General features: G+C 36.6%; 1 protein-coding gene and 1 long non-coding RNA gene across 7 annotated transcripts in view; one reads left to right on the top strand and one right to left on the bottom strand.

Moving 5' to 3' along the window:
• The window catches only part of LOC129058666 (uncharacterized), a 139,172-nt gene that overhangs the window by 8,466 nt on the left and 115,623 nt on the right, over positions 1–15,083 (top strand). The gene's annotated exons all lie outside the window — the stretch shown is intronic.
• The window catches only part of PLS1 (plastin 1), a 115,082-nt gene continuing 101,736 nt past the window's right edge, over positions 1,738–15,083 (bottom strand). For 5 of the 6 annotated variants that reach the window (XM_024244039.3, XM_024244038.3, XM_024244040.3 and 2 more), the window contains 4 exons: positions 11,343–11,476; positions 10,758–10,881; positions 3,784–3,908; positions 1,738–3,537 (listed from right to left, as the gene is read on the bottom strand). In XM_024244039.3, the coding sequence (XP_024099807.1) occupies positions 3,402–3,537; positions 3,784–3,908; positions 10,758–10,881; positions 11,343–11,476 (519 nt within the window). In that variant the 3' untranslated portion in view covers positions 1,738–3,401. 6 annotated transcript variants of the gene reach the window in all.

The raw sequence follows: 15,083 nt of genomic DNA, 5'->3' as shown, positions 1-15,083 counted from the left end.
GCATTTGCAAGTTGCTGGACTTAGATGATTCTTTATCCAGAGGACTCCCATAGGGGCTGGATTAATTTCTAAGACTGGGGAATCCCAGCCTACTTTGGTAGATAATCCTAGGAGGCCTTTCAAAGTGCTGGGGGTCGGGGGGCTGTTCCTACTTCAAACTAAGCCAGTGTTGCAACTGCACCCTGTTCTTCAGAAGTCTTTTTGGATCATCTCAGCTGCAGAAATCCTCTCTTACCTCTCTGATACACTTTTTGTTGTTTTTAAGAGACAGCATCTTGCTGTGTCACCCAGGCTGGAGTGCAATGGTGCAATCATAGCTCATCATAGTGTCAAAATCCCAGGCTCAAACAATCCTTCCACCTCAGCCTCCCGAGTAGCTAGGACTACAGGTGCACACCACCACACCCATCTAATTAAAAAAAAAAAAAATTGAGGACTGGGCCCAGTGGCTCATGCCTGTAATCCCAGCACCCTGGGAGGCCGAGGCGGGCAGACTGCTTGAGGTCAGGAGTTCGAGACCAGCCTGGCCAACATGGTGAAACCCTGCCTCTACTAAAAACACACAAAAAAAATAGCCAGGCATGGTGACACACATCTGTAATCCCAGCTACTCAGGAGGCTGAGGCACGAGAATCACTTGAACCCGGGAGGCAGAGGTTGCAGTGAGCCAAGATCGTGCCACTGCACTCCAGCCTGGGCAACAGAGAGAGACTCTGTCTCAATAAATAAATAAAATTTTGTAGCAAGAGTCTATGTTGCCCAGGTTGGTCTCAAACTCCTGGCCTCAAGCAGTCCTCCCACCTTGGCCTCCCAAAGTGCTGAGATTATAGGCATGAACTACTGTGCCTGGCCTGGTACCCTCTTTATCCAGCATAAATTGGGGTATTTTAACATAATCTATGCAGCCTATCAGTTTTTTCTACACAGGTGATACAGAGACCAGTGGTAGAGTCATGATGAACAATAACATCCAAGATTCAGAAGCAGCATATTTCAAGCAGCTTACCCAAACCACATATACAAAAGAGCAGTCATGACTCCAGTCAGAGAAGAAAAAAACAAATCCAGATTTAGATCTAGTCCTACAATACCCTAGACTCTATCTCCATCTCCAGACTCTGACTCTCCCTCAGTACTCTCTGGTCACGTTCACCTGTTTGTCTTCTAGGATGCCTACAGGACTGCCTGCTTCAGGTTCTTTACATTTGTTCTCTCTGCTGAACACTTATAGCACAAATATCCTTAGAGAGACCTTCCCTGACCACCCAAATACAAATAATCTCCACTCCATTTCCCAAGTCAGTCTCTATCACATTACCTTATGTTATTTCTTCTACTGCATTATCACTCTAAAATTCCTATTTATGAATTGTCTCTCTACTAGGATATGATACATGGATGTGATACATGAGGTTAGGAGACTCCATCTGTATTTTTTTCAGATGAATCCCCAGTGTCTAGCATAGTATCTGGATCATAATAGATGATAAATTTGTGAATGGATTGATTCACCTGAATTATTTCAGCACAAACTAAATTGTAGTAATCACACAGTTGGTTTTTAGTAATTCTTCATATTTAAGAACAAAAGAACTACCCTCATCTTCAAAGAAATCAAATACAATTTTTTTTTGTTTTACTAACTCATTTAGGAATTGTTTTCTTTTCTGGAAAATAAGCTTATGCTAGACTAATTTTCAAGGCTGAATATTTTTCTTCAAATGAAATAAATACACATTTCTATATACACAGCATTTTTATTAAATATACTCTGTGAGAAAAAGAACACCCTAAAGTGCCAGATTTCATGTAAATCCAATAACTTAGTAAATACAATGGTGAAAAAAAATCAGAGGGAAACATAATTTAAATAATCTTATAAAAGAACAAGAACATATCTTAATCTTCATATAAGAAAACAATCATCAAAATATAAAAGGGAAAGAAATCTCTTTCGTAGAAGAATATATTTCAAAATTCCACCTGTTGATCATTTCATTTAAAAAATTCTATTCTAAACACATGGGCAGTCTCACTCTTACCAATATATATATTTAAATCAATGGTAGAAGGGGAATTTAGACTACTCATTCACACTGAGATAAAGTGACATTTTTGTTGCACAACAGTATTGCTCACTGGCACTAACAGTGGAAGATGGAGGAAGTAGATTTCTGGATTCAATTGTTAGCAGCAGAAATGGACTAATGCTAAAAATTTAGAAAAAAATAGGTCCAAGCTGTAGCGATTTCCAAGTAATACAAACATTAACCAAACATTGCCAATTTGTTAACGGGCTGTGAAAAAACATATGAAAATACTCTACATTGAATACTAGCTTTATGTTACTTTCTATTAAAGATATTCAGTGGGCATATTCTAAATTATATAGGGCTTCTATAGAGACCTAAACTAGCAAGTATAATATGAAGCTAACAGGACCGTGTCAGCATATCTTGGGATGTTCTAGCCAATGTTTGGCTACAAGTATTTGGAAGGGGTCAAATAACTATATGCACATTCAAAATGAATACTTATAAAAAGAAATCTTAATGTATCAGATATCCACAGACTGAAAAGTGTTACACATGTTGTGGGGGAAAAATACTGATGGTTGGCTGAATGACCAATTAAACATACCACTTATGAAAAGCTGGGTGATTCAGGTGCAAAAAAATATATATGTGCACATATCTAATAACATCCTACCAACATATATATGTTGCATGACATAGTTAAAGCTGTATTACCAAACTAGGATATGTAAAATATAAATGTAGTTAAAATTAAATTTTAAGTAAAAAGCTGCTGCTACTTAAACAAGAGAGTGAATTTTGGGGTTTATTCAAGAATTAGTTCTCATATATAAAAAAGTTTGATATTAATAAACAATTCTGGTCACCATAAGGTTTTAGACAGTATAGAAACTTACAGAAAAGAGTTTTTGGACCACTTTAAATAGTTGGAGGAAGCAAATAAAAGGATTAAACTGGATTATGTGTATGAATGCATTTATGATCAAAATTAACACACCAAAAAAATCAAACCACATTTCACAGCAGAACCTGCAAAAATGTTTGTATTCATCTTTTTTGAACCATAAAAAAGAATGATTTAGTCTTGTCTAATATGACTTTTAAGCAACAAAAATAATTTAATCATGAAGTATCAGCTTGATTATGAATATATTCTATTATCTGTATCAGTTGGTAAATTAACTGTGTTACCCAAAAAGGCTGACCAGCTCTAACTAGTATGAACAGGATATTGAATTCATTAATGAATATATAACTATTTTGAGCATACAAATAATCTCTGGTTTTACACCCACTACATTTCAGAATCCTGTAAACTGTGAGGCATACAATATGTTTAATGTGGCAGAAAATCATATGAAATGATTATTTTATTCTGTTCAGTCCTTTTCCCATTAAGCATGCAAACACCGTCATAACCATCTTTGGTTTCACTTCTACGAGGTCATCAGGTAATGCATATATCCGGGCACCGATCTTTCGAGCAACTGAAATGGCATATCTTGAAGAGACAAGAAAAATATCTTGGTGTTATCCACTGTGTTTTCACTTAACATATTTTAACAAAAGAGTGAAATATTTTGACAAGATTAGTTTTATGAAAAGGTTAAGTTTGTGAGTCTTAAATCTAAGACTCACACATAAGTTATATTTAAAAATATGAATTTTAAGGGCATAGTAACTTTTCCTATAAGGATTTTAGAGAATTAAAGGGCCATGTATTCTAATATAAACCATAAAGGCTTACTTAGCATTGTTCAGCTTGTCCTCATCAGATAAGTTTTCTCTCCTGATCATTTCTTGACGAACTGCATTTGGTGCAATGGCATCTATTAAATCTAGGACAGGTAAACTTGTGCTTATAGATTTATCCTAGAAAATAAAGCATAGATGAACATCCATAAACATCTGACCTTTAATTTTCATTATTTTCAGACTCTTCTGATCATATAACTGAAGGCAATCTATAAATTCTTTGTACTTAACCTAACGTTCAGCTTTTCTGCAACCAGCACACATAAATAAACCCTTTAAAATATACATTTCCTTAAATCTTTATATATAGTATAGAGTTGTCACCATATCTGAATAAGGTTTGTGGACATGATAGCTCTTAAGTATGCTAACTATAGTATCCATTCTGTAAAAAATACACAACTTTTGAAAGGGAGTAGATGAATTTTTAATTAACAATTTTATAAATTCTACTCACATATTTCTTAGACCATGAATCCCAAAGCCTTCCCTTAATATTTTTCAGAAAGAAAAATGAAATAGTGAAAGGGAACTAACACTTACAAAGACATTGTCTTGTTGTTTTACATGTTTTAGTTTATTTAATCCACTTTTTGAACGCTAGCATCTTGATAGTAAAGGAATTCTTTTTTAAAAAAAGATGAAGAATATGAAGTTAAGATAGCTCAAATGACTTGTTTACACAACCAGTAAATACAGAACTGGTATTCGAACCCACGACAGTCTGACTCTAAAATGCCCAAGAGTCTCTCCATTTTTAAGTTACCACCAAGGCAAGCTAAAAATGGACAACTAAATTATAGTGAATAGTGCACTGCAGATGAAATCAGACATCCTGGTCTGAACTGATTTTTACCACTTATCAGTACTTGAACAAATTATTTGTTCTCTCTCTCAGCTTGAATAGTGGCCACCACTGCTTGCCTACCCAGAATCTACACACTCTTTACTTCTTTCATACAAGTAGAACCCATATTTTTGCTCTATATCCATACCTCCTTCACACAGACATAGCTTCAAGGAAAGCTGACATTCACAGTTCCAAGAGTGAACCTAAATTAATCTAGGTCAAGCATTCTCAATAGGGGTAGGGTGATAACCTTTTTTATGTATAAAGCATACAGTGCATAAACAGGTATACAGTGTATCTCTGCATTAAAATTTCATGGGAGAGACAAAAAGGAAAAAAATTCTAAAAATATTCCTTAGAGGATAAGTTTCTTTTAAGATTTCAAAACACTGGTCTAAGCCAAACAGAGGAATGCTATTCTATTACCACAGTACTTTAATTTGGGCCTATGTTATGGAAAGCCAGCAACCCCTCCTCCTGGATGTGAATGAGAGAATGAAACCTCTGTCACAAGCAGCAACTATCCTATGACCAAAAGAAAACCAGCTTTAGGGTGAAGCTGGCACATTAGATGGCAAAGCAGAGATGGGGGAAAAAAAAAAGAGTCCTGAATGACATTCTTCAATTATTGGTCCAACCGATCCAGAAGTCTACCCTACCTCTGGATTACTGTTATTGTAGTCAATACCTTTCCTTTTGGTTTAAACCACTTGAAATTGGGTTTCTGTTACTTGAAGCCAGAGCACCCTTTCCTAATCTCTAAAGTAGAATGTCATAGGATTCTTAGGAATGCTGAGGTGGTATAGGTGAAAGCATCTAGTATAGGCTCTAGCCAAATGTCAGTTCTTAATCAGTATCTAATAAAACAATTTGAAGCCATGTGAAGAAGAGTAACAGCTTCTTCGAGCCACAATCTATGAGCCACTTCATTTATTAATTTTTTTTTTTTTTTTTTTTGACACAGTCTCGCTCTGTTGCCCAGGCTGGAGTGCAGTGGCGCCATCTTGGCTCACTGCAAGCTCTGCCTCCCAGGTTCATGCCATTCTCCTGCCTCAGCCTCCTGAGTAGCTGGGACTACAGGCGCCGGCCACCACACCCGGCTGATATTTTTGTATTTTTAGTAGAGATGGGGTTTCACCATGTTAGCCAGGATGGTTGCAATCTCCTGACCTCGTGATCCACCCGCCTCGGCCTCCCAAAGTGGTGGGATTACAGGCGTGAGCCACTGCGCCCAGCCTCATTTATTAATTTTAGAAAAATTTATATTCTTATTAGGAATGTTCATTTTATGATACAGATCTTTGGGCAGGGGTAAGAGATAGAGGGTAAAAATAATTAGGTCCTTTAAGTCTATCTGATGCTGGTAATCTGGATCTGCTTTTTGTATCTTTTCTGTTTCTGAGAAATCAGTCTGCAGACCACCTACATGAAAATCATGTGGGGTACTTGTTAAAAGTGCAAATCTAGCCCCACTCAAACTAATGTCAGGTTATCTATGAATGAGGCTGGGAATCTATATTTTTAATAAGCTTTCTAGATGACTCTAAATGTGTACTGTATTATACTTTCTAAAAACAATATTTCATTCTAGAATACATTTTAATTTCTATGGGCTTACCTTTCATATATGTATATGATTATTTTTTAAAAGACAAGTGACTTATTTAATTGTGCTATAATTTGATTCCTTATTTACATATTTGTGTTATTTTAAATATTTCATTTAGATTTAGGAAACAAGTATTTTTCCCACCCATTTTCTTATGAGTTACCTTGGGTAAAGCTTCTACGGAGTTTAATGAAAAATTTAAGTTTCTAAAGATTGTATCAGATCTCTTATCTTCTTGTTTCCAAGAAAATAGCCCTGTTTTCCAAATCCTCTGATTTGTACATTATCAGTGAAAGACATTTTACTTTTGCAAAGGGAAAGGGGTTATAGCGAAAACCCTTAGGTTAGTATATAAATACATTTCCATTATTTTTCCTTTTATTTCCTTAAGTTCATCATAAAGAAATGACTTCGGCAAAAAGAATTTCAATATCTTAATCTAGAATTACCTACAGCTTGATTTTCAAGATAATGATTTTTCCCTCTATTTGATACATATTAGAACATTTCATTCCACTGCTGTTTCTGACATTTTAAAAAATAAAAGTGGAAAGGCCGGGCGCGATGGCTCATGCCTGTAATCCCAACACTTTGGGAGGCCAAGGCAGGCAGATCAGGAGGTAAGGAGATTGAGACCATCCTGGCTAACACGGTGAAACCCCATCTCTACTAAAAATACAAAAAATTAGTTGGGCGTGACGGCGGGCGCCTGTAGTCCCAGCTACTCGGGAGGCTGAGGCAGGAGAATCACTTAAACCCGGGAGGCGGAGGTTGGAGTGAGCTGAGATCGCGTCACTGCACTCCAGCCTGGGCGACAGAGCAAGACTCAGTCTCAAAAAAATAAATAAATAAATCTGGAAAAACAGTGATGTGGACACCAGACTTCCCTAAGAGGCTCAGCAGAGTCCCCTGCCCTGCCACATATGATGCCCTTTATATATTAGCAATGCCAACAGCGTGGTAAGCCCCATTTATTGAGCCCTTAATATGTGCTAGGTACTTTTAAGCTCTTTACATTTTGTTAACTTATGTAGTCTAACAACAATCTTAGTAGAGAGGGATTATTAATTTCCCCATTTTAGATATGGGGAAACTGAAGAATAGAGAAATTAATAACTTGCCCATGGTCACACAGATACTAAATGCTGAGCCAGAAGTAAGCTCTGTTTTATTCATCAGTAGATGTAGCCCTGCTGTTAGTTTAAACTGCTAAGGTTTCTGTGAAACAGATGCCCTTCTCATGTGGTCCCATACTCCCCGTTTAGCTGATTTATTTAGTATGCTGACACCCCATACTGTGATTCTTGTTTTCTTATTTGCCACCTTCCCTGAATAGTGATTTCTTTGAGGGCACTATGTAGCCACAGCAACTAGCAAGGCACCTGACACAGGGCAAGCTTTGAATATTTATGGAATAAATGAGCAGTATGCTACTCAGCTAATCAGTAGCTCAGCCAAAAGTCAACCCAGGGCCATACAACTCCAAAGCTTGGCTTTCAACTTGTGTGTAGATAGACCTGGATATGAAACCCAGCTGTTCTGCTTAAAAGCTGTATGACAGTAGACATTTAACTTCTCTAATGCTCACCTTTTTGCTCAGAGTATTTAGAAAATTAAACAATGTGTAAAGTGCTTAACACAGTGACACGAAGGACTCAATAAATGGTAATTATGATTATTATTTGCTGACATACCACCTTCTCTATCTTCTTAGCAAGGGAAATTTATTTTGTGGCTAAAAAGGGTAAATTTGTCTTTTCTGAAATTCCTATAGTGCTACCTTGATTATAATTACAATTTTTCTGCTAGTGCCACTTATTATAGCCTTCAAACATAATGCCTTCTGTAGTTGGAAAAGTACCTCCCTCACCTCAACTATGTTTTAGCATTCACTGCCTCATTTCTTAACCATTTGCATTCTCTTTAAAGATTTTATCATTAGGCATATGCAAAATGCCAAGCACTTTTGCGATGTTTCTGCCACCTCAGTTCTAAGTAGAGCCAAACTCTCAGGTCGGCTGTTCTCTAGGGTTGCTCTCCCTTAAAAGGTTTATGCACTCCCATTTCTCAACCCTTTTATTCAACTGATCACCAAGTCTGTCTTTCCAGTTTTAATATCTCCTTTCATCATCCCCATTTTCCTAAAATTACCTCAAATTCAAGCTTAAAACTGAACTCATCACCTTTTCCAGGAAGCAGCTGTACCTCATGACATCCTCATTTCTATTAGTGTTATCTGTTTTCCAGTTACCCATGCCCAAAACATGAAGAGTTTTGGCTCCTCCCTCCCTTCTTCTTCCCCAAATCAGGAAGCCAAATCCTAGTTCTTCTTTTGCAATAACTTATAGCTTTCTAATCTTACCATTTCCATTCCCAGCCCCAACCCCCTTATTACATCACACCTTGAGTACTGCCTTGGATTCTTTTGCACTGTCCTTGCAGTTACACTATTCTCCATCCCCATCCTGTTCACTACATTCAGATTGGTATTCCTAAAATAATTGCCTTTCTTATTACCCCCTTTACTCAATATCCTTTATTTAGGCCAAAATCCTCCACAATCTTGACCCAATTTATGTCTTGCACAACATCCCTTAGGAACCATACTATTTCTCCTAACTTTCTGAGACATGCCTTTATTCAAGATGGACCCTTCTAAGTTTGTTATCCCCCTTTCTCTCCACTAATTCAAATCCTCCCACCATCTATGATGTTCAAATCCAGCTGTCTTTATTGGCCCTTCACTGACCATTCAATTGGAAATGATCAGACTTTTCATCCATAATATTAGTTGCATTACTTGGATTTTATCATTTATTCTATAGTATTGTTACCCTCTCGGTTATACAATCTTTGTCTTTAAAATAAATGGTGAACACTCTGAGGGCCAAATTAATTTCCTATAATTTATGCCTTTTTCTTTACTTAGAAAAGTTACTTAATAGGAGCTCAATAAATATTAATTTGCTCCTAAATATTTTCTCATTATATTAACTATATACATGCTTAATATTTTCTATAAATTAATGTGCAAATGCATATAATTTCAACATAACAATTTTAAAGAATAACTGCCAATTAGAGAATTTTATAATACAATCCCCATTGCTATTTTATATTTTTGTGTTTTATGTTTAAAACACAGAGAGACAAATCATGGACTGAAAATTACTTCAAAAAAAAAAACAAGCAGTAACAAAAACTCAATGTCATTAGTTTCTTCCAAGATAGAAAAGGGGGGAAAAAATCAATTTAACTAGGACTCAGGCAACATCTCTGCCAATATCCAGCCGTCCTGTTAAAACCGTTTTGGGCCTCAGTTTTTGGCAAACATGAGAAGATTGAACTGATAAATTTCTGACATTTCTTTCACTTTGCAATGTTGTTAAGCATATAGAGCAAAGGCAAAGAAATAAAAAATAGGTAGATATCTCTTAGGATAGCTTAGTGTTTCATCTCTTTGTACTTTATTTCAGTAAAAAACCCACAAATTTATTGCTAGTTTTTCACACATAATAAAATCACAAACACAAGGCTCACTGAATTAATGTGTACAAGCAGACATGCTTATTTGTAGCTAACATCGGCTTGCATGCAAAAGCAAAACACAATGGAAATGCATGAAAATTAGTGGGTATGTATGTACAGATTACATTTTGAGTGCTTTATGAATCATCCACAAATGCTTGGAAGTGAGTGTTAAGTGCCATTATGAAGCTAGATGACAAGATTTTTTTTTTTTCCTACCAGTTTTCTCAATTCCCACTTGAATCGGTTTGGCTGGCTCTGTTATGCCTTGGAAATGATGTCAATACAATTCTGAGACTGCTGCTAGGGAGCACAAAACATTATAGGTCCTATATAAACAATGGCTTCTTATCTTTTTCATTTGATAACTGGATTTTTTTTTGGCTCTGTTCTGTTTATTTTTTAAGATTAGATTACCAGAGTCAGATAATATTAACCTACATTTATACTTAACTGGACAACCAATCAAAAATTTAGTAATTAAAACTGAATATTTCAAGTTTACACAGGCCAAATAATTAGTATGTCTAAACTCACAAATCATGTTTCTGACATACAACATTAATATATTTCTAAACCAAACCAATGTAATTTCCAATAAAAATTCGTTCCTGGCCGGGTACGGTGGCTCATGCCTGTAATCCCAACACTTTGGGAGGCTGAGGCGGGCGGATCATGAGCTCAGGAGATCAAGACCATCCTGGCTAACATGGTGAAACCCCATGTCTACTAAAAATACAAAAAAAAAAAAAAAAAAAAATTAGCCGGGTGTGGTGGCGGGCACCTGTAGTCCCAGCTACTCAGGAGGCTGAGGCAGGAGAATGGCGTGAACCTGGGAGGCACAGCTTGCAGTGAGCCAAGATCACGCCACTGCACACCAGCCTGGGTGACAGAGCGAGACTCCATCACCAAAAAAAAAAAAAAAAAAAATTCCTTCCTATACCTACAAAAAAAAAATTTTTTTAGGACTCTTGATTACCTTGAAGCTGGAAATAGAAGTCTTTTTGTTTGCACTTTTAAGAGTCTGATTGACCCATTTAATTATAATTTCATCATTTACTTTTTCACCCTCTCCAAGATCCGATAACACATTCAATGTGTACCTGCAACAGAAAAGATGTATATTTGAGACTGAAAAGGGTGAAATTTGCTTTCACATAATTTATATCAATGTTTAGATAAATACTTAAGAAATAGTTCCGTTCTAATAAATATTTCTAATTTTAGTCTGGCATTTGCACCCAGTTACATTCCAAAGTTACAAACCTCATTAATCAGAAACAAAAACTACAACATGGTATTTTTAAAACTTAAAGCAATTCCTTATGAAGCCATTTTTAAGAGGCATTAATAAAAGTGATAGTGTTTCTGGATATTGACCCATTTTTAAATAAAATATAATTTACAAAAAAACTATAATCAACAGTAAATCCTTTAAAAATTAAAATATTTTGCATTGTATATTTCTTCTGTGTTCATCATTGTTCAAAAATAGCTAAAAGTTTAGTTCAGATTACTTGTTGGAGGAAACAGGCAGTGTTGCTACCAACATATCAGCCTTTACCTTCTCATCAGCTGCCATACCAATGCCAGGGTAAGTGTTGAATTCCCTTCATTTAGGTCCTGCCCAGCAATGCCAACCAAGGAGAATTTGGCCTTGTTCTTCCCAAGTTCCACTGCATAGTTACAGTTTTCAATCTATAAATAAGTAAAAGTTTGGGTATAAAAACAGATTTTTAAAAACATATCTCCAGAATACGCCAGCCTAGTTCAGCCATCTGAAAAACAATTATGATGACACCTTGAATTTATATGACCAATTTCATAATAATAATTTGTCCAGGGAAAGCAAGGACATAATTATTTCCATTTTATAGTTGAAGATATTAAAGCACCGAGTGGTTTAACCTAGATAGAGGAACAACTGGCCGGTAAGTTTTAAGATCCCTTCCTACTCTAAAAGTCTTGACTATCCAGGCTGGGCGTGTTCGCTTACGCCTGTGATCCTAGCACTTTGGGAGGCCAAGGCAGGTGGATCACCTGAGGTCAAGAGTTCGAGACCAGCCTGGCCAACATGGTGAAACCTCATCTCTACTAAAAATACAAAAGTTAGCCAGGTGTGGTGGCGGGTGCCTGTAATCCCAGCTACTCAGGAGGCTAAGGCAGGAGAATCGCTTGAACCCGGGAGGTGGAGGTTGCAGTGAGCCAAGATTGTACCACTGCCCTCTAGCCTGGGCAACAGAGCAAAAACTCCGTCTCAAAAAAAAAAAAAAAAAAAAAATTCTTGACTATCCAAGATGAAATAGCTTATTAATGGCACATCTGTGACTAAAAACCTAGGTTTCCTGCTTTCCTTTAATAGAAGTAATAGATGATGTTTTGTCTAGATTTAAAATTTAAAAATAGAGAAGAAAGTAATTGTTTTATTAAGAATCTAACTTCATCTCCGATATTCTTTACCCAGATCTTACTCATCCTCTGAAATTCAGCTTTTGGCCCACTTTCTTCAATAAAGGCTTATCCTTAACTGTACCAACTAATAATGATCTATCCTTTCCTTGAACTCCTAAGAATGCTTACTTTGTAATGCTTATGCACCATCTTCTACTATACTTAGCCTTGTATGTGTTTCCTTTCAACAACTAGAGTATAAGCTTCTTCTAAAGGACAAAAATTTTTACGTGCACAAATCTATATCATACTGTCCCCACTCCCAGCACAATGCCCTGCCTAAAATAAGAATCTGATACATAAACACCTAATAAATTGTTTACCCTCCCCAACCACACACACATACTTCTTTCCAGTGGTATAAGTCCGGTTAGGTCCTTTCTCTAATAATTTTTTTTGTCTATCCTGGAGTCAATAGGGTTTTTTATCTCCATCATCTACTGCTGTGTTTCTTACATCAGAACTTATAAATTCTTATGTATCTGAGTCTTTTTGCTCCAGTGAAATTATAAGCTCTCATAATCTTATATCACCAGTAGAACAAAAGTGCTTACACTAAGTACTTTTTGGAATAAACACTTAAGAGGAGAACACTACTTTTCCTAATTTTCTTCCACGAGTTAGTTAAGGTACCATTACAAAACAGTCTAACCTAAGGTACACAGATACATTTTTCCCAATAGTAAGAAAATATTTCCAGGAAATGTGAGACAGCTAATACAATAAAAGAATTTGTACAAATATATGGTTATTGTTCTTTAAAAAAGAGAATCCAAATTCCCAAAGTTCAATTTACTAAAAATAAAAATGGAAGATCTTTGAACCTGCTGTAACATCTGCCTGGCTCACTTCACAAATTGAATAAAATGTTGGATATATATTCATTATTTTAAAATCCAAGGAGAAGCTGGATGTGGTGGCACATGCCTGTAGTCCCAGCTACTTAGGCTGAGGCAGGAGGATCACTTAAGGGCAGGAGTTCAAGGCTGTAGTGTGCTATAATCACGCCTGTGAATAGCATGCACTCCAGCCTGGGCACCATAGTGAAACCCTACTTCTAAAAAATTTTTTAAAGAATTTTTTAATGCAGAGATAATATTCCAAAACATTTTTTGGAATCATATTATAGGCTTAGCCTGCTTAAAAGAAATGTATGCTATAAGAATATAGACTTTAAAAAATAGAATAGATTCCTAATATATAGAAAATAACATTAGCACTTAAATTATTTAACACTGTGTACAGGAGAGTAAAAAGACAGCATATTTACCATGGACACCCATTTCAGTGGGAGAATTTTATAGCAAACTGCAGTAATCACATGTGTAAAATGTGTTTCAATGAAGAGCCATCTGCTTTATAGTCCTACCAAAGTTCCTAAGGGAGATGATGGTGAGAAAGGAGTTCAGGGTTGCTAGTATAGAGGCCTAAGAATATATTGATATGACCAGCATTGAAAAAGAAACTGGAAATAGGTGCTGACATAAGGGAAAGCATATATTCTTTTATGGGCAATATTTGGTTCCAAATTTGGCAGAACACTTCTAAGAGATCTAGAGAGGTACCAAACTAGAGAAAGAATGAGAAATTAGGTTCCTAGAGGTAATCCATGTGTATGGTAATACAGGTTGAGTATCCCTAATCTGAAAATCCAAAAACCCAAAATACTCCAAACTCTAAAACTTTTTGAGCACCAACACAATACTCAAAAGAAAAGCTAATTGGAGCATTTCAGATTTTCAGCTTAAGGATGCTCAACCAGTATACTGCAAATATTCCAATATCTGAAATATGTCTGGTCCCAAGCATTTTGGATAAGGGATACTCAACCTGCAATTAAAACACTAAAAACAGATCTGCTCCCTGAGGGTGTAAATATAAAAGTTAAGACCTTTGGGCCAAGAACCAGGCCTTGGAAATACTGAGTTCTCAGGCTAAAAGATGAAGAACCTATGAAAGGTAAGAATGAGCACAAAGCAAGAAAAACTTGAGTGCAGTCTCACAGTTAACGGAAGAAATGATTACTGTATCAGTCCATTTTCACACTGCTGATAAAGACATATCCAAGACTGGGAAGAAAAAGAGGTTTAATTGGACTTACAGTTCCACATGGCTGGGAAGGCCTTAGAATCATGGCAGGAAGCAAAAGGCACTATTTACATGGTGGCAGCAAGGGAAAATGAGGAAGATGCAAAAGCGGAAACCCCTGATAAAACCATCAGATCTCTTAAGTCTTATTCACTACAATGAGAACAGTATGGGGGAACTGCCCCCATGATTCAAACTATCTCCCACTGGGTCCCTCCCACAATACATGGGAATATGGGAGTACAATTCAAGATGAGATTTGGGTGGAGACACAGCCAAACCATATCAATTACCAAGTACTTTAAATGCTTTGGACAAAAATGAAGCTTAGATCATTTGGACAATGAGAAGAGTTACATAATGGGACACAAGGGTTCAAGTGAAAAGAAATACTTAAAAGTAAAGAAGAAGGCCGGGCACAGTGGCTCACGCCTGTAATTCCAGCACTTTGGGAGGCCAAGGCAGGTGGACCACGAGGTCAGGAGACAAGACCATCCTGGCTAACACAGTGAAACCCCATCTCTACTAAAAATACAAAAAAATTAGCCGAGCGTGGTGGCAGGCACCTGTAGTCCCAGCTACTCAGGAGGCTGAGGCAGGAGAATGGCATGAACCTGGGAGGCAGAGCTTGCAGTTAGCCGAGATCATGCCACTGCACTCCAGCCTGGGCAACAGAGCGAGACTCCATCTCAAATAAATAAATAAATAAATAAATAAATAAATAAATAAATAAATAAAATAATAATGAAGAAAGGCTATTTTAATG

The sequence above is a fragment of the Pongo abelii genome, chromosome 2 (assembly GCF_028885655.2).
Source record: "Pongo abelii isolate AG06213 chromosome 2, NHGRI_mPonAbe1-v2.0_pri, whole genome shotgun sequence".
Classification (NCBI taxonomy): domain Eukaryota; kingdom Metazoa; phylum Chordata; class Mammalia; order Primates; family Hominidae; genus Pongo; species Pongo abelii.
The sequence above is the reverse complement of the archived record's forward strand: the minus strand, read 5'-3'. Positions and strand labels throughout refer to the sequence as shown.